This window comes from Hyla sarda, chromosome 5, assembly GCF_029499605.1.
Source record: "Hyla sarda isolate aHylSar1 chromosome 5, aHylSar1.hap1, whole genome shotgun sequence".
Lineage (NCBI taxonomy): Eukaryota > Metazoa > Chordata > Amphibia > Anura > Hylidae > Hyla > Hyla sarda.
Genome location: NC_079193.1, coordinates 224,494,275 through 224,513,231, shown reverse-complemented (window position 1 = coordinate 224,513,231; position 18,957 = coordinate 224,494,275). Strand labels below are relative to the sequence as shown.

Below are 18,957 nucleotides of genomic sequence, written 5' to 3'. Positions count from 1 at the left end.
ATGTTGGTTGCAGTGGCAGGCGGGTAGTATAGTCCTCTATGTCCTTTAGCACCAGAAGTTCTGGTCCTTGAATGGCAGAGGCTTCCATGGCTGTGGGTTCCGTAACAGACATCTTGGATCCGGGGCTCAACCAGCGTGGAGAGACACCAACAATAAAGGGAAAGAATGGTCAGCTCTCAGGATCCCCAACACAGCTATACACTTCAAGGAATAGCAACAAATCAGCAAAAGTAGCCAGTGGTATAGATGATTTCTTTATTCGGATCCCATAAAACCGCATACAAGCGGGACATCAGCCATCAAACAACTTTCAGTAGGCGTGGACGCACCCGTCATCTTAGCACATTACATACAGGTAGTAGCCAGGTATATATGGGAGTTTAAATGAGAAGGAGTGGAGTCAGGACTTAGTCCAAAATGTAACTCCTTCAACTCCCCCCAAAAAAACTACACCTTAACAAACATATAAGATTGAACCTGGTAAACAGCTGCATGCTATGGATAATTTTCAGGACCTAATCATGCATGACTTAATGAATCTTAAGAACTCCCGAACATGCAAGGGTCGTGAAAACTTGTGCAAGCAGGAGAGATTGGCGATCAAACAGATCAAAGACAATACACAATTGATAGTCAGAGTAGCTGATAAGGGTAGGGCAATAGTGTGTTTGGATGCAGGTTTGTATAGTTTGTTAAACAAAAAAATCCTGGAAGATCAGAGTACTTATGGTATACTACAATCCGATCTGACATCCCTTTTTAGGGAGGATTTGAGGGCAGTATTGAATTCTGGTATGCAATGTGGTGTAATTTCTCAAAAACAATATGATTTTTGTTTCCAACCCAACTACCCCATTTTCCACTCACTGCCTAAGGTACACAAGGACCGGTTCCCCCCTCCCATGAGACCTATCGTGGCGGGTATCGGGTCCTTGAATGAACGCCTTAGCCAGTGGGTGGACTCAGTTTTAAAACCTTTGGTTCCTCTCTTTCCCAGTTATATTAAGGACTCTCAACATTTGTTGTCCATTGTGAGTCAGGTTACATGGAAATCTTCCTATTCCTGGCTCACACTGGACATTGAGTCGTTATAGTCATCTTTACCACATCATCTGTCCATTATGGCAGTCAATTCTATTATGTCCACATTTTCCACTTTCAGCTCTCAATTACAGGATTTTGTTATAAAAGCCTTACAGTATCTATTATCTCACAATTTTTTTCCTTTGATGGGGATTTTTTTCATTAAAAAAAACGGGCGCTTCAATGGGCGCTAAAGCCTCGCCTTCAATTGCTAACATTTTTGTTTTTTGGTGGGAGCTGCACTATATTTTTTGTGAAAATAATCCCTTTCAAGAGGATATAACCTATTTTGGCAGATTTGTGGATGACGTGGTCATAATTTGGACTTCAGATCAATCTAGAGTCACCATATTTGTTGCTTATATCAACAATTATCCTTTCAATCTATGGTTCACTTTTTCTTGGAATAAAGTACAAACCCCCTTTCTTGATATTTTGTTGACAGCAAAAACCCCTTGTGTTTAAACGTCCACTTACCGCAAGCCCAGTGCAGGTAACTCTCTTTTAAGAGCAGAATCCTGCCATCCTAAATATACAATTTCTGCTGTGCCAGTGGGTGAATTTATTCGTGCAAAACGAAATTGTTCCTCTAAGGAACTTTTTGGCATTGAATCGACTGCGGTTGAGGAGCGTCTTTTACACAGGGGGTATCATTCACATTTAATCAACAAAGCTCTAAGTTAGGTTCAGCATAAGGATAGAAAAAAACTCTAAGTTTCATCTAATAAAAATAAACAAAAATAAGACAAAAATAGGACAACAATGGCTTGAGGACAACAAAATAACTTTTCTACCACATTTAGAGCAGAATATCATTAAATAACTAAAATTGTGAGAAAGTACTTACCTATTTTGTCACAAGATTCCATCCAGGCTAAGTTCACACGAGGTGGTTGTAGATTCTCCTCTAGACGTGCCCCTACACTGGGAAACACGTTGTCTCCCAGTATGTTTTCCACTAACAGCGGAACAAGTTCCACCTGGTTACAAGTCAAAGGTTTTTTCAAATGTGGAATGTCCCGCTGTGTGGTTTGTAAACATGCACAGGTCACGAAAGAAATCAAAAGTTACAACACTAAATATACTTTTCCAATTCGTTCTTTTAACTGCCAAACTACATTCACGGTGTATGTTATTTGTTGCATAGCATGCAAAGTCATGTATGTAAGCAGCACTATACGTCCGTTGAAGAAACTCATCCAAGAACACATTCGAGCCGCAATTAATCTGAACCATGTGAACACCTCTGGTGTCTCTAGACACTTACGGGATGTTCATGATGGTGATGTCTCGGAATTAGTTTTTTGCGGTATGGAATGTGTTCGGAGACCTCCGAGAGGTGGTGATCGTATGAGACTTTTGCGCAACAGAGAAGTATTTTGGATACATAATCTCCAAACAATTCAACCCTATGGCTTAAATTTGAGAAATTATCTTATTTTGCATTATTAATAATTTTTCTTCCTTTTATTTTGCAATTACATTTTTTCTTACATAATTTACATAGTGCGGTTTTCCTGCGATTTTTCCCCCCCAAAAAAATTGTTTTTAGTTTTTTTTTAATAAAATTAAATTCATTTTTCTATAGTGTTTTGGTACCGAAGTTTATTCTTGTTGTACTATACATATTGTTATGTATATGCAGCTGTTTACCAGGTTCAATCTTATATGTTTGTTAAGGTGTAGTTTTTTTTGGGAGTTGAAGGAGTTATATTTTTGGACTAAATCCTAACTCCACCCCTTCGTATTTAAACTCCCATATATACCTGGCTACTACCTGTATGTAATGTGCTAAGACGATGGGTGCATACCCGAAACGCGTCTACGCCTACTGTGAGTTGTTTGAAGGCTGATATCCCGCTTGTATGCGGGTTTATGGGATCCGAATAAATAAATCATCTATACCTCTGGATACTTTTGCAGATTTGTAAATTACTTCTATTTAAAAAATATGAATCCTTCCAGTACTTATCAGCTGCCGTATGATCCAGAGGAAGTTTTTTTCATTTTTAATTTCCTGTCTGACCACAGTGCTCTCTGCTGACACCTCTGTCCATGTTAGAAACTGTCCATAGCAGGATAGGTTTTCTATGGGGATTTGCTCCTACTCTGGACAGTTCCTAAAATGGACAGAGGTGTCAGTAAAGAGCACTGTGGTCAGACAGAAAGGAAATTCAAAAAGGAAAGAACTTCCCCTGGAACATACAGCAGTGAATAAGTACTAGAAGGATTAAAACATTTTTATAAAAGTAATTTCCAAATCTGTTTAACTTTGTGGGACCAGTTGATTTAAAAGAAAATGTTTTCCAGTGGAGTACTCCTTTAAGGCCCAAATGGGCTGTGTCTTTAAAAGGAAACTGTCATCAGTGTCACGTGTTCACCTGTTGGTACAGGCAGTTACAGGCAGTTTGTGATCATAACAATACTAACCTATAGAAAAAGTAAGGTTGCAGCAGCACTCTTGTTCAAAAAATGGAGGGTTTTAGCACACTTTTTGATCAAAACGTGTCCCCCATCCACCATGCGGAGGTGCCCTCATTTCAGATGGGACCCTAACATTCATTTCAGTCACCTCTTTTGGGCATATAGCTTCTAACTGAGTGTTAGTGTCCCATACAAAATGAGGCTACCTCCCCGTGGTGCATGGGCGACACGTTTTGATCAAAAAGTGCGCTAAGAGCCTCTATTTTTTGAGCAAGAGTGCTGCTGTACCTTCTATTTTGTATACTTTGTATTTGCCACAGCAACGTGCACCCGTGTATTAGGTAGTTGTGCTGGCTATTTTTCTTTTTGTTTTTGCTGAACAATACTAACCTACCTCCGATCCGTGGTACCTTTCGTCCGTTACCTTCTTTAATCCAGTGACAGGCTTGCTGCACAGAAGGAGCACACTGACCTCAGGCCTGGAGAAGCAGCAGCAGTGGTGTCAGCATGCTGCTGCTGGATAAACGGGACCACAGATCAGGGATAGGTAAGTATTGTTAGAATTAGTTTCACCCGCACTACCTGCCTACACCATCAGGTTAGTGAAGGTGACATTGATGTCAGTTTCCCAATTAGGGGTTAAAGGAGTATTCCAGAATTACAAAATGTTTTATGTGTTGCTAAGGCTAGTGTAAAAAAAGAGAAAAAAAGAGAAAAAGATACTTACTTACCGTGTCCTCCACAGGTGTCTTCCAGTCCCCTGCTGCTCATCTCTTCTCCCTACTTCTGAGACAAGATGTCTAAGCAGGACCTGCCCACTCAACCAATCACTGGCCAAGGGAAGTACTGCAGTGGCAAATGATTGACTGAGCAAGCAGGTCCTGCTCTGGCATCTCTACATGGAAGCAGGGAAAAGGAGGAGGAAGCAGTGAGCAGTGGGGGACTAGTAGGCAATGGAATGGGAGCTGCAAGGGCCCACGGTAGGTAAATATCATTTTCTTTTTTATTTTCACACCAGCCTCAGCAACATATAAAAAATATTGTTATAACAGAATACCCCATTAAGGGAAAACTCACTTAAAATGATCGCTATATGGTACCACTTCCCAATAACTAAACCATTATAATTCTTCAACACTTTTTAAAGAAATAGGGAGCAGGCAAACACAGTGGCACACATTTGGTGGTTCTTTTCTTTCATATTTTTTATAGGTACCATTTTTGTTTTGATGGGACTTTTTAATTGCTTTTTAATGTTCTTTGCAGGATCAATTGCACTTTGTGATTACTTCCTTAATTTGTATAGTTTTGACATAGTTTACAATTTTTAAAATATTGAAAACTTTTTAAAATCTATTTTTGTTTTTTATTGCCATTTTCTGATCCCTAAAACTTTTTTTCTCTATATACAGGGCTGTTTTAGGGCTTATTGTTTTCTCCATGATCTGTAGTTTTTATCGGTACCATATTGGTATTGATCACTTTTTACGTAATTACTATGAAGTAATCAAAAAAACGCTATTCTGGGGTTTGATATTTTTTTACATTTACACCACACATCATTCACCATACAGGATAAATAATGTTATATTTTAAGAAATAATTCTGCACATGGTGATACCAAATACTTTATTTATTTTTAGAGAATGGGAAAAGGAGGGTGATTTAATCCTTTAATAAGGAAGTGGTTAATGTATGCATGTTAAACATTTATTCATTTTTTTTTTACACTTTATTGGTGCCCTTAGGGGACTTTTAGAAAGAATCATTAGATTACTTATATAAATTTATGCAGTTGTCTTGGTCCATAGGTTTTGCAGGATCCAGACCTATGAGATGACCAATGTGTATGCTACTGCAGTATCTGCATTTGAGAGGAAAGGCTGAAGCAGGAGATTGTGCAGATATTATTGGCTTTGTAAAGCTCTGATTCAGAAATACATATTACAAATCCCTACACGTTATGGAATTGCTGTATAAGCCATTTCATAAAAGGTGTGCATCAATTCTAAACCCCTCTAAAGAAAAACACTTAAATTCACATAATAACAAGGATTACGGTACAATGAGTTTTCAGTATATGAGTATATAACAGTAGCATATGTACCATTACAATCATGAGTATCTGCACAAAAGATATAACAAAAAAAAAAGTTGCACAACAATGGACCAACTGGATTAGCCCTTGCTATTTACCTAGTATGTCAGTCAAAGTAAATCAGTATTAGTTAAGTTTTTTCAATAAAAATGTAAATTCCTGTCTCGGTTGAGCTGAAAATTGATTCATTCTGTTGCATTCCATATGTTACAGAACTGTCTGGCAGAGGTACAAATGTCATTCAGTCCTTTTTGAATAGCAAACAATTGTGATACTGTCATTGTACTGCCTGGAAAGGTCCAGCAACTCCATCTAGTTCAATTTCCTGGCTTTAGACTTGAATATAACAATGTAAAATCCTGTGTTGCAGATTCCAGCAATGTAACTGCAGCTAAAGATGGGACAGAGTGAAGAAAAGATTACGGAGAAAGGCACTGCTAAGTGATGAAGAGAAGACTGCATCTGTCCTGTATCGAATGTGTCTCTACCTGCTATGTGTGCAGTCTGTGGCTGCTTGAAGGCTCTAAACTAGAACAGTCATCATATGGGATTTATTAACGTTTTTCAGTTTGCTGAAGGGCTTGTACAAAGGCACAATGACTGGACAACTTAGTGAAGATACTTCAGAGTCTCCAAACCTTAACTCAGACGAGTTGGAGTGCAAGATATGCTATAACCGTTACAATTTAAGACAAAGAAAACCAAAGGTTTTGGGCTGTTGTCACAGAGTATGTGCCAAATGCCTTTACAAACTTGTGGACTGCGTGGAGTCTCCACAGTGTGTCATAGTATGCCCATTTTGTAGGTTTGAGACACGTTTGCCTGAGGATGAAGTCAGTAGCCTCCCAGATGACAACAATATTTTACTTAACTTGGCATGCGGTGGGAGAGGGAAGTGCACTGGAGACAATCCGACGGAGTTACTGCTTACCCCAAAGCGTCTTTCAACTCTGGTGACACCTTCTCACAGCTCCACCAACTGCCTTGTGATCACTATCATGGAGGTCCAGAGAGAGAGCTCTCCAGTTCTCAATGCTACTCCTGTGGTAGAGTTCTACAGGCCTTCCACATATGACCCAGTTTCGGTGCCTCATACCTGGACAGTGTGGAACTGTACATCCCTGATCTGCCAAACCTCTGTACGTGTCTTTGTTTGGTTGCTAGGTCTTCTCTACTTTAGTTCCTTGCCTCTAGGGATTTATCTGCTGGTTTCAAAAAAGGTAACACTTGGAGTAGTCTTTGTCAGCCTTGTCCCTTCCAGTCTTGTTATACTAATGGTATATGGCTTTTGTCAGTGTATCTGCCATGAATTTTTGGATTGTATGTCCACCTCATAAGTAATAAAGCAGCAGAGAAATATTCCTAATAAATAATATATTTATTGCAACAGAGATAAATGAAGTGCATTATGAAGTATCAAATCTTTTTACTTCATCTTCACCTCTGAACAAGCACAGTAACTACCACGAAACATCATCAAATGTGTTCCTTCTAACTACTGTTACTACTCAAATAAAATTATGGGAAAAGATCATTCTTATATAGCAGAAACAAATGGGCACTTACTGTATAAATACTGTATGTCTTTTACTAAAATATGTTGGTTAGTCAAACAAACCTTTTTATTATAATATATTTGTTCTTTTGCTACTTAACACTTGAATTACATTTTGTATTTTCATTGTAAATGAGTTGAGTTTTTATCGAACCCCTGTATTGTGCAGTAGTTTTTGCTAATGATTGCTGTAATGATTTCAGGCTAAATGATGATTTCTGGCTAATTCTCATGTCTTTTTACTATTATTTTTAATTCTGCATTGTCACACTGAATTTGCAGTCATATCAGGGTATCTGTCAAAAATACAGTAATACTCTAGACACATGTGATTTTTACTTGATGATAACTCAGGGAAAATAATGTCTATTCCTAACCTGGGAAATGTGATATTATTTGCTCTAATTTAATAGAGCTGAGCGGACCTTGGCCTTAGATAACTTGTAAAAAAAATTGTTATAAACAGTGATGATTGTAAATTTATATAGAATGCGGTGGTATTAAGAATGTATTCTTCATAACACCCCCCCCCCCCCCCTTTAATAAAATGCAACGTTATCTACTACAAAGATAGAGAGAGAAAAAAACATCTGTACTAACTGAAATGATAACATCCCGGGATCTGAGATTGGGATTCATTAGGTATTGGAGTCTTTTGTGTTGTATTCTTTCCTATGGGTTGTGACTGGTAAAGCAGCTTAGCTAACACTTAAAGAGTTTGCCCAGTTAATAAAAACGTATTCACTATCCACAGAATAGAGGATAAGTGTGTGATCACGGTGGTCTAACCACTGGGATCCCTTGCGATCTCCAGAACAAGGACTGTCTGTCCTTTAAGCGCTCAGGCCCCCACCTTCCATGATGTAGTGGTCTTGGGAGTGACGGCCCACTCAGCCAATCTCCAGTTAAGGTGGAATATAGCTGCAACCAGTGATTGGTGGAGTGGGCCATCACAGCCAAGACCAGTTTGTCTCAGAAGGTGGGGGCTGGAATGCTCAGAGTTGAGAAACAGTACCCGTTATGGAGATCATTTTTAAAAACAGGGCATCCCCTTTAAATAACGATGAGTGGAGAGCTTCTGGTTCTGGAAAAAAGAAAAAGAAGGCCATTCCTCCATTCCTAGACAACCTGTGTACGACACAAATGGAAACACTCAAATTATTTTTTCTACACTAGCAATGACCACCAAATAAGCCGGCTGCAGACCCCTGCGCTGTGCTGACACTTATCACTAAGGGTGCATTCACATCACGATTTTACCATCCTACTTCTTCTCACGATTTTTAACTTTGAAATCATACAAATCTGCATGCCAAGTCGTATCCATTGACCTCCATTCCTTAATGATGGACAACAAATGCATCAGTTTTGATCCGCATCCGATTTTGCACAATTTAAGATCGGAGATAAAATCGGGGTTGACCACGATTTTTCATCCAGATTCAAAATCTGATCGAAATTGTGTCCGATTTTTTTATTATTGAAGTCTATGTAAATAGCATGGAATCGTGTGACTGTGCGATTCTATCAGATTAATCGCACACGATTTTTTTGTACACATGCGCAGTAGACTTCAAAACACATACACTTCAAATATATAAAACTTTATTGCCATTGGCATACATATTAATTTTAAAAACAGGTTCAGATTTTTATTGAAAATTGGATGGAATTTTCATCTGTACGATTTTTGGATACGATTTTAAAATCTGATAGCAAAGAAATTTTTACATACGATTGTATACGATTTTTTGCAATCCGATTTCGTCCGATTTTATGGTCCGATAATCGGATGTTTAAATCGTGATGTGAACCTAGCCTAACTTTGATTTTGAATGTGAGTGATGTTTTCAATGAAAGCTGCATGACAATATCTTTTCCTGTTTACATGACTATAAGTAGCATGTAAGGCTGGGTTCACACAGTGTAAGAAAACAAGTGACAGTAGAACAGGTTTACATAGCTGCAGATTTTATTTATCTAATGATATATTCTAATAAAATCGATGGAAAAACACCTAGATATATGATAACAAAATGGCAGCAATTCAAATTTTTGGAATGACTGACGTGATTTTTTATACATTTTTTTTCAGCTGTTTTTTGTTTTCATTTTACACTGTGTGAACCTAGCTTATTACTCCATTCAAGTTCAATAAATTCTGCTGCTGGAGGGGGCTATTCTTAATTCCATAGATGTGTTTTAGAGCTTGTTCTGCTGTGAAACTGTCTTCACTGTAACCGGCATCCACTGAAACAATATAATGAAAAATGTCATTAATATAAAATGGATAGTGTCTTATATGTGTATGTAAAATTAATGGTGCAGATTACATGTAATATGTTCAGAAATATATAGATAAATTATCCCAATCCATTTAAAATATTAATATTTTGCTGTGAGCCACAGCATCAACTTCTGGAAGTGCAGTGACCTTGGAAAGGATAGAGAGTACATATGGTTTGAGATATATAGAGTACATAATAGCATCTTGCAACATCATTTTTTTATAAAGCAGTATACTAGTCCCTTTAAAATAAAATGCTATGGGATCCGAGCAGTGTTTTGAATTGAAATATGTTTGTGTAGTCAGTGCACTAAAGCTTATATCAAAAGTATACATCCATTACAAATCTGGAAGAACATAAAGTTGGTTTATTCCAATAGTACAATAAAAATGTATGAAACTTGCTTAGATAAAGTTGCAAAGGTAAAGCTGGTATTAATTATCCTGATGCTGAACATGTTCTGATGTGACTGAGGCAGCTCTCCACCTACGCAAATGGAGAATGCACTTATTAGCTTATTATTCCGCTCATATACACAATTAAAATGTTTCTACTGTATAATGAACTTGTGAGCATGGGAACTCTGTGCTAACCGTATGGTTGACTAATGAATCCCAACCATTAACAAATAGAGAAGAGGTTCTTTAAAAGGGGTACTCCGTCCCTAGACATCTTATCCTCCATCCAAAGGATAGGGGATAAGATGTCTGATCGCCCTGCTGCACCCGGCATTCGTTTAGAGCATCAGGTGCAGCGATGGAGGCTCGCGATGTCATAGGCATGCCCCCTCAATGCAAGTCTATGCATTCACGCCCCCTCCCATACACTTGCATTGAGGGGGCATAACCATGAAATCCCGAGCGGGACGTGACCGTGACCTCACGAGCCTCCGCCCCGCAAAGCCAGTCATCCACAGCAGAACGAAGTTCGCTCCGTGCACCAGATGTCTGGGGTGCCACAGCCGAGATGCCGTGGGTCCCCAGCAACGGTACCCCGCGATCAGACATCCTTTGGATAGGGGATAAGATGTCTAGGGGCGGAGTACCCCTTTAAGCTGTCCTATATACTAGACATCTGATGTCAGCCTTACAAACACATCATATGTGAAATACCTATAATGCCTGCAGATAACGTGAGCAATCCCTTTTAAAGCATATATATTTAATACGGTGCAAAATCTTAGATATAGTTATGTGGATAGGGTAGCTAATAAAATGTGTGCCAGGTTAGTTGCACCTTTAAAAACCTCCCCCGAAATAAGCATTGTATAGCTTTCCTTTGCGATTGCCATAGTTTTAATCTATACCACATTCAATTACAGAGTTTACGGTATGTAATGGTACTCACTAGTTTTATAGTACAGACTAGTTCTTGTATTGAAGTATTTGGGGCTAACATTGAATCCGATTTGCTGTATGTGACAGGTCCAGTGGTAATAAAAGTTTTGTATGTTAAGTCTTATAGTCTGCCAGTTGTCACAACAATTGTAGTATGGTCTACCTGCTTTTATCTATTTTGTGGTTTGTAAAAAAAAAAAAAAACGTGTATAAAACCAATTTAGAAGCTAAATGTGAATATGTGTATAAAACATTTATTTATTCATTAATGGACTATTTTGTGATTATTGCATGTTCCTGTGCATAAGGTAAGCTTTGTATGTTGAGCATGTGTAAGTCCGGGCATGTGTGTCTATCATAAGTATTCTGTTAGATTTTGCCTTGAGCAGTAAGTACATAATAGATCAGATGTGATGATAATCCTTTACTGTAGCAATAAAAAGCTAAATATTCCTTATCACTCAGCGGCGTGAAGCATTCACATCACGATTTGAGCCAGCACTAGCTGGGTCAGGAGAATTTCAAACCTGGCTGCTACTGTATCTCTGCCGGACCATGCTGTAACCCATTCAATTCAATTGAATGAGTTGGGAGGAGATTGCTAGTGACTCTGGTCAGGTAATTTTCCCACCTTATTCAGCTTTTTGCCCAGACTGATAACCACAGCAGACCACCGGTTTCAGTTCGGTGTGGTCAGAAAATGACCAGACCGAAGTTACTAGCTGACTCCGTCCGGCTCATTGAATTGAATTGGGTACAACATGGGTACAGTAGAGTTACAGCGGCAGGCAGTTTTTAAATTCTTCCCCCAAATCCGGCTGCAGAAGGTTCAAAACATTATGTGAATGCCCCCTAGAGGAGTATTCCAGTGTCAACAAACACCCAGAATGTATTTGTTACAGGTCCATGCACCTTTTTTCAGCCGATATCACAGTCCTCCCACCCTGCCTACTTCCATCCCAAAGCACTCCTGCCAGTTATCCTTTCATATGAGGGGCATTTGATAAAGATTTCCCCTGACCCACTTCTATTTATCACAGGACGCTAAAACTGCACATGTGTAATGATATAAGTCTCTATAGGTTACATGCCAATTTGCAACTCAGAACGGATAACGGTCTTGATTTTACAAGTGCTAAAGTGGTGTGAGGTTTGCTAATGGACCCAGTGGAATAGAGAGCAGTCATCAAGTTCCTTTACTAGAAAGGCCGCACACCAAAGGAGATGTTCGATGAGATGAAAGAGGTTTATGGTGATGATTCCCCATCATATGATGTAGTTAAGATCAATTCAAATGTAATTGGACTTCGGTGCAAACAGCTCCAATTCCAGGGTGACCCCACTCTGCTTTTGATGAATGCACACCATCTGGCAAGTGGAGGTTGCCATTTTGGAAAATCGCCATGTAACCATTCGCCACCTGGCCCAAAATGTAAAGATTAGTGTTGGGTCCCCAGCTGCTCACACCTTTCTAAAAGCAGGAACGAGTCGAATGCTCTCAGGCTCTATTGACTATGTGCCATGGAAACCAGGAGGACTTTTTCAACAGACTGATCACACAGGATGAAAGCAGGGTCCATCACTATGATTCTGAGACCAAAGTCCAGTCGATGCAATGGAAGCATCATGACTCACCACCTCCAAAGAAGGCACGTGCCCAACTCTCGGCAGGCAAGGTCATGCTCACAGTATTTTGGGACCAGAACGGAGTAATATTGATGGATTTCCTAGCAAAGGGTGCCATGATAACTAGGGTATACAATGCTTCACTGCTGTGGAATTTGCGAGAGGCCATAAAAACGAAGAAACATGGCATGCTCTCCAAAGGTGTCCGCCTTCTGTAAGACAATGTACCAGTTCACTACTCACATGTTGCCCTAATGGAAGCATGCTCTTGTGGCTTTGAAATTCTACCGCTCCCCCTTATTCACCCAACCTCACACCATTGAACTTCCACCTCTTTCTTAGAATGAAGTTATTTTTGAAGGGAAAACATTTTCCAGATGATGAGACTCGGATTTCTAAAGTCACAATGTGGCTTTTAGAGCAACCTGTCGACTTCTACAAGCGAGGTGTTTACAGTTGCTTAAAGGGATAGGAGAAGTGTGTGTCCCTAGGTGTTACCTGTGTAGAGAAGGACTAATAAATGCGCGAAGTTTCATTGCTCTCAGTCCACAGGAAGGGGGTCAAGAGAAATCTTTAATGAACGCCCCTCGTAGCTATGCTGCATATTGTCTCTTTGAAGGTATGTACACACACCTATTACATTTCGCTATAGGCCCATACATCCTCTGAGTTTTAGCGGGAACACAGAGGTTTATTTTTATGGAATCTCAGAAAACAATGTGGCATGCTCCATTACAACTATTATATATAACAAGTACACAGGTTCACGCTGCTGCAGATGACCTACAGGTACAAACAAAAAAATTACAGCAGCACAATGCTAGCACTAAGATATATGCATTATATAACACATTTTTCATTGCAATGCTGCTAGAGAGAAAGATAGAGGTTCTTAGCTTACCATTTGGCCAAATACTGTGTACCATCCCACCATAATAAAGTGACCTAATTTGGAATGGACCCTACCTTATAGATATGCCTCTCTTGGGCTAGCACTAAGCCTACAGTTTCTGGGCATGTAAGATCCAGCTATTCCCTATCCAACACCTAGTGGAATGGGTGGAGTGTACGAACCAAGATGGAGGCAGCCACTTTTAGTTTAGCCACTACCTAATAAAAAAACATATACCTAAATACCTAACACTAAACATTATACACGTTGCACAAAGCAGGGGCAGGAGCAGTGCATTGTAATGTACACTGGGCTCTACACTGCCAGGACCTGAAAATGATTTGTAGTGTAAGGCTAGGTTTACACTGCGGAATCTCCGGGTAGAAAATTTCTGCCCGGAGATTCCGAGTGCGGCCAGTGCCGACTGAATCTGTCTGCGCTAGGACCACGAGGGCACTGCAGTCTTCAATAGACTGCAATGTGTTCCGGAATTATTTCCGCGTGAAAAATGAGCAACACCATTCTTCAGGCGGAAATTTTCAAGCGGATTTTCCGTTCACAAATTCCGCTTCACAAATTCCGAAATATGAATTTGTGAACAGAAACCCATTCATTATACTATATATTTTAGTAAGCAGAATTTCTGCCTGCAATTTCAGAGCAGAATTGCTGGCGGAAATTCCGTAGTGTGAACCTAGCCTAAAGGTCATGGCAGTGTGGAGCTGACACTGTGTACATTCCTGTGCATAACACTAGCAAAGCCATGTCTCCACTTCCTGTATTCCATCTTGGCGTCTGTTACTACAGACAGACTGAGCCTAACAACAGGCAAGGAACTGCAAATTCAGCAGAGGTGAAAAAACCTATTGCCTGAACGTGTAGACACATATTTAGGGAATAAGAAAGCAAAATAGTTAAAACACTAAAACAGAGATTTTCTTGTGAGCACTCCTGCTATCACATGAGCACAAGTTGTGTGAAATGTTAGTGTCCATTTAAACAGGTTCATACAGTACAGTTTTTTTTTGTCTTTTTGTTAAGCAGGAACAAGCAGTGGTTAAAAAAAAGTTTTTTTTTTCAATTTTCTCAATTTAAAGGGGTACCCCGCCCCTAGACATCTTATCCACTATCCAAAGGATAGGGGATAAAATGTCTGATCACGGGGGTCCCACCACTGGGGACCCCCGTGATCTCCCTGCTGCACCTAACATTCGCTTGGAGCGTCGGGTGCAGTGCCGGAGGTTCGTGACATCACAGCCATGCCCCGCTGGTGACGTCACGGCCATGCCCCCTCAATGTAAGTCTATGGGAGGGGGCGTGATGGTCGTCACACCCCCTCCCATAGACTTGCATTGAGGGGGCACGGCCGTGACGTCACAAGCGAGGAGTGACCATGTCGTCACGAGCCTCCCCCCCGCATCGCCAGTCATCCGGCACAGAGCGAAGTTCGCTCCGTGCAACGGATATCTGGTGTGCCGTAGCCGAGATCGTTGGGGTCCCCAGCGACAATCAGACATCTTATCCCCTATCCTTTGGATAGGAGATAAGATGTCTAGGGGCGGAGTACCCCTTTAAGATCACCTTTAGTAGCACTCAAAATGGTTGAAAAGGTGTAACACATTGAAGCTTTGTCAAAAAAATTTATAAGCCTGAACTAACATCATTTTTTGCAGAAACAAGCCAAATATAAGGCCCAAGAGGAGATGACACATTATAACTTTTGCAGAAGATCAATTCCTGTATGAAACTGTTGTTACAATGACAGCTTTAACAATTGCTGAAGGTGACTAATACAAATGTGCAAAGGAGCATAAAGAACCTGATCTCCAGGATGTCATTTTGATTTATGAATTATTACCTCCAGAAGTTATTGGAAGTGTCCATCTCTGTCATTCACTGCAGGTAATGAGTTCAGGAGCAGGGGTGGCATCATTTGCAAGGTAGAGTTATTGCTGCTATTCGAAAAATGACAAATTTGTCAGGACGGATAAAATAATTAGATTCTGTAGATAGTAGTCGGCATTACTCACAAAAAGAACTTATTTAGCTGCTGTGATTGATGTTTGCCTATAGGTATGGGCACACTGGGAGAATGCATTAAATGGATTATGCAGATTTTTACATTTTCAGACTAGTCATATTTCAGTATTTATATCTGGGAGTAAAATAAAGCCCAAATATATAAAAATAAATACATAAATAAATAAATAATGCGTAATTGAAGTTAGAATTAATACATGTGAAATATGTGATAAAGGTTAAGTAGGGGAAAGGAATAACAATATATGAAAATGAGCGTATAATCGGAATGGTGATTCACCCACTGTCATAGGTGTTTTAAAGTCATATATCCCCATACCCTAGTAAATTCTGCCTGGCGAATCACAGCAGTTTAAGCAACATTTTAGATATTATACAGCTATAACCTGCATAAAAAAAATTCTATGTGTTTGGTGGCTTCCTGAATCCTGACTCCCCCGATGATGAGAAAAGGATCGAGTATATTGAACTTTGTTCTCAGTGATGTCTGGCAGCGGATTTCTCCAATCTCTTGCTGTCTTATGTGTATGGCCATTTTTGGCCATCCTCAGACTACTACATTTTCATACAGCGTGAGCTTTTTAGTGGTGGCTTGAATAGAAGTTTGGGGACCCATTAAAGGGGTACTCCGCTGCTCTGCTTTCGGAGCTCCACTCCCCAGCATCCAGAAGTTTATTGTTCCGAACGGCTGTGTGCGGGCCGCCCCTTGTGACATCACGTCCGCCCCCTCAACAAAAGTCTATGGGAAGGGGGCGCGACGGCATAGACTTCCCATAGACTTTCATTGAGGGGGTGGGCGGGATGTCAGGAGGGGGCAGGCATGACATCACGAGGGGAGGCCCTGAACACGGAAGCCCGCACACAGCCGTTCGGAACAATAAACTTCTGGACGCTAGGGAGCGGAGCTCCGAAAGCAGGGCAGCGGAGTACCCCTTTAAGCAGGTGCAGTAGCATCTACTGGTGTCTTTTTTGAAGGGCACACAAACTGGTGTGCTTGGGAGAAAGATTACATGAAAGTATCTGTTAAATATTATCAAGTATCAAGTACATAAATGGTACATTGTTATTAGGCAAAGATTGGTAGCAGTGTTCCTCATACTCACAATAGAAGAATATCTGAGTTAAGAGGCTTTTCGATAGAGTGTTTTTAGAGATAGAAGACTTGTATAGAGAAATTGATATCAGAAAGACTGAGTGAGGGTCTGTCTATTCACACAGCAGAATTTCCACATCCGCACCAATTCCGCTTCCACATTCATTTGGGTGGTTTCTGGCTTGTCCAGATTTTGTGCAGAATTGTGCAGAAATTCTGAAGTGTGAATGGGAGGGCGGAATCCCATAAATGGGCTTTAATTTCAGGTGAAATCTACATGCAGAAGCTGTGCGGAATTCCGCGTGTGGAAATTCTGCCGTGTAAATAGACCCTAACAGTACAGACAGCACTGTCCTAGTGGTATTTTATTTTTAAAATGTGACAAATTTTTTTCTTGACATAATACATTTAAGGCATATGGGATTTTTAGGGGAAAGGACAGATTGTATTTTTAAAGTTCAAAATATAAAAACCTAAAACTTAAAGGGGTACTCCGGTGGAAAACTTTTTTTTTAAATGAACTGATGCCAGAAACTTAAACACATTGGTAAATTACCAGGAGAAAATCCCCATAGCAAACCTATGCTGCTCTGGACAGTTCCTGACACGGACAGAGGTGTCAGCAGAGAGAACTGTGGACAACACAAAAAAGAAATTCTAAACGTAAAGAATTTCCTCTATAGGAATTTCCTCAGCTGCTAAAAAGTACTAAAAGGATTAAGATTTTTTAATAGAAGTCATTTACAAATCTGTTTAACTTTCTGGCACCAGTTCATTTAAAAAAAAAAAGTTTTCCACCGGAGTACCCCTTTAAGGCTCTGTTCACAACTACTATGTACAGTAAACCGTGAGCACTATGAGACTCTGAAGGTTATGTTAACCGGAAAAATGGCACACTATGATTCTACCATGAACAGAGGATAACTTCTTAAAGAGTACCTGTCATCATCTAAACTTTCCCTGATCCCCCTTCCCATCTGTCCCCCATATTTGTAAATTACTTCTATTAAAAAATCTTAATCCTTCCTGTACTTATTAGCTTCTGAATACTACAGAGGAAATTCTTTTCTTTTTGGAATGCTCTCTGATGACATCACGAGCACAGTTCTCTCTGCTGACGTTAATATAATAATAATAACACTTTATTTATTGTTGTCCTTAGTGGGATTTGAACCCAGGTCCCCAGCACTGCAAGGCAGCAGTGCTAACCACTGAGCCACCATGCTACCCTTAGCATACATCTGCTATGCACGGTTGCTAAAATGACAGAGATGTCAGCAGAGAGCACTGTGCTCGTGAGTCATCAGTGTTCCAAAAAGAAAGGAATTTCCTCTGTAGCATTCAGCAGCTAATAAGTACTGGAAGGATTAAGATTTTTTAATAGAAGTAATTTACAAATATGTTTAACTTTCTACCACCAGTTGATTTAAAAGAAAAAAGGTTTTCACCGGAGTACCCCTTTAAACCCTTAACGACGCAGGACGTATATTTACGTCCTGCGCCGCCTCCCGCGATATGAAGCGGGATCGCGCTGTGATCCTGCATCATATCGCGTCGGTCCCGGCGCTCATCAACGGCCGGGACCCGCGGCTAATACCACACATCGCCCATCTGTCCCCTTCTCTAACTATGCCTATCCCTGTGTTTATTGAGGTTTAAAACGCTGTGGAAATCCCTTTTTTTATCCCTCTTCATTAGCTCAGGAGCACTGTCTTTCTGAGGGGTGGAAGGAGGCGGGTCCCAGCAGGCATGATGTCACATGAAGCTTGGCTGGGACTCTGCTTCTGCCAGTCTTCCTGTATGCTGCTCTCCCTGGGAGTTGTAGTTTTGCAACAGCTGGTGGCACCCTGGTTGGGAAACACTGCTCTGCAGTGTGCATACAGACTAAGTACAGGGAAGGGACGGCAGCCTGTCTCTCTCTCTCTCTCTCTCCTGTGTATCTCTGCACTAAAAAGTCAATGCTGAGAACCAGGGGCTGAGGGAACAATTACAGAGGCAGTAATTAAGATGAATGTCAGGGGGGGGGGGGGGGCACAGAGCAGGGAGTACAGTGAGATAATACAATGTATAAGATAATGTGTGGTGAGGGGCAGGGAGAACACAGAGCAGGGGGGAGGGGGAGGTGACTGGCTGTCATATGAGAGGCATGTGCAGGCTTGTAGCTCACAGGCTGGGAGTTCTGAGCTGAGAGTACTGAACTTCCGATGGAAGGACCAGAGCCCTTCAGCATTAGTCCTAAAAGCTGTACACTTACTATGAAAAGCATAGGATGCTGCTTGCAGACCAGGCATAGAAGAGTGACCCCTAGTGGCCAAAAGTATAAAATGAAAAAACTGGTATAAATATTAATATTTTTTAATGAAGATATATTACAATATCTCTTCATTAATGATTATGAGCAACATATTAAAAGTTTTTGTTGATGACAGGTACTCTTTAATTTTATTTTTTTTTGGGGGGGGGAGGGAGGGTAATATATTTTATATAACATGTGGTCATAAGGATTATATACATGCAAAAA

At 40.3% G+C, this 18,957-nt stretch overlaps 1 protein-coding gene across 5 annotated transcripts in view; it reads left to right on the top strand.

Annotated features, from left to right (window-relative positions):
* RNF182 (ring finger protein 182) overlaps window positions 1-11,015 on the top strand; it is a 65,885-nt gene extending 54,870 nt beyond the window's left edge. For 3 of the 5 annotated variants that reach the window (XM_056521210.1, XM_056521208.1, XM_056521211.1), the window contains one exon: window positions 5,976-11,015. In XM_056521210.1, coding sequence (XP_056377185.1) covers window positions 6,202-6,942 — 741 coding nt within the window. In that variant the 5' untranslated portion in view covers window positions 5,976-6,201 and the 3' untranslated portion in view covers window positions 6,943-11,015. The other 2 variants (XM_056521213.1, XM_056521212.1) reach the window with 2 other exon arrangements.
* The last annotated feature ends 7,942 nt before the right edge of the window (window positions 11,016-18,957 follow it).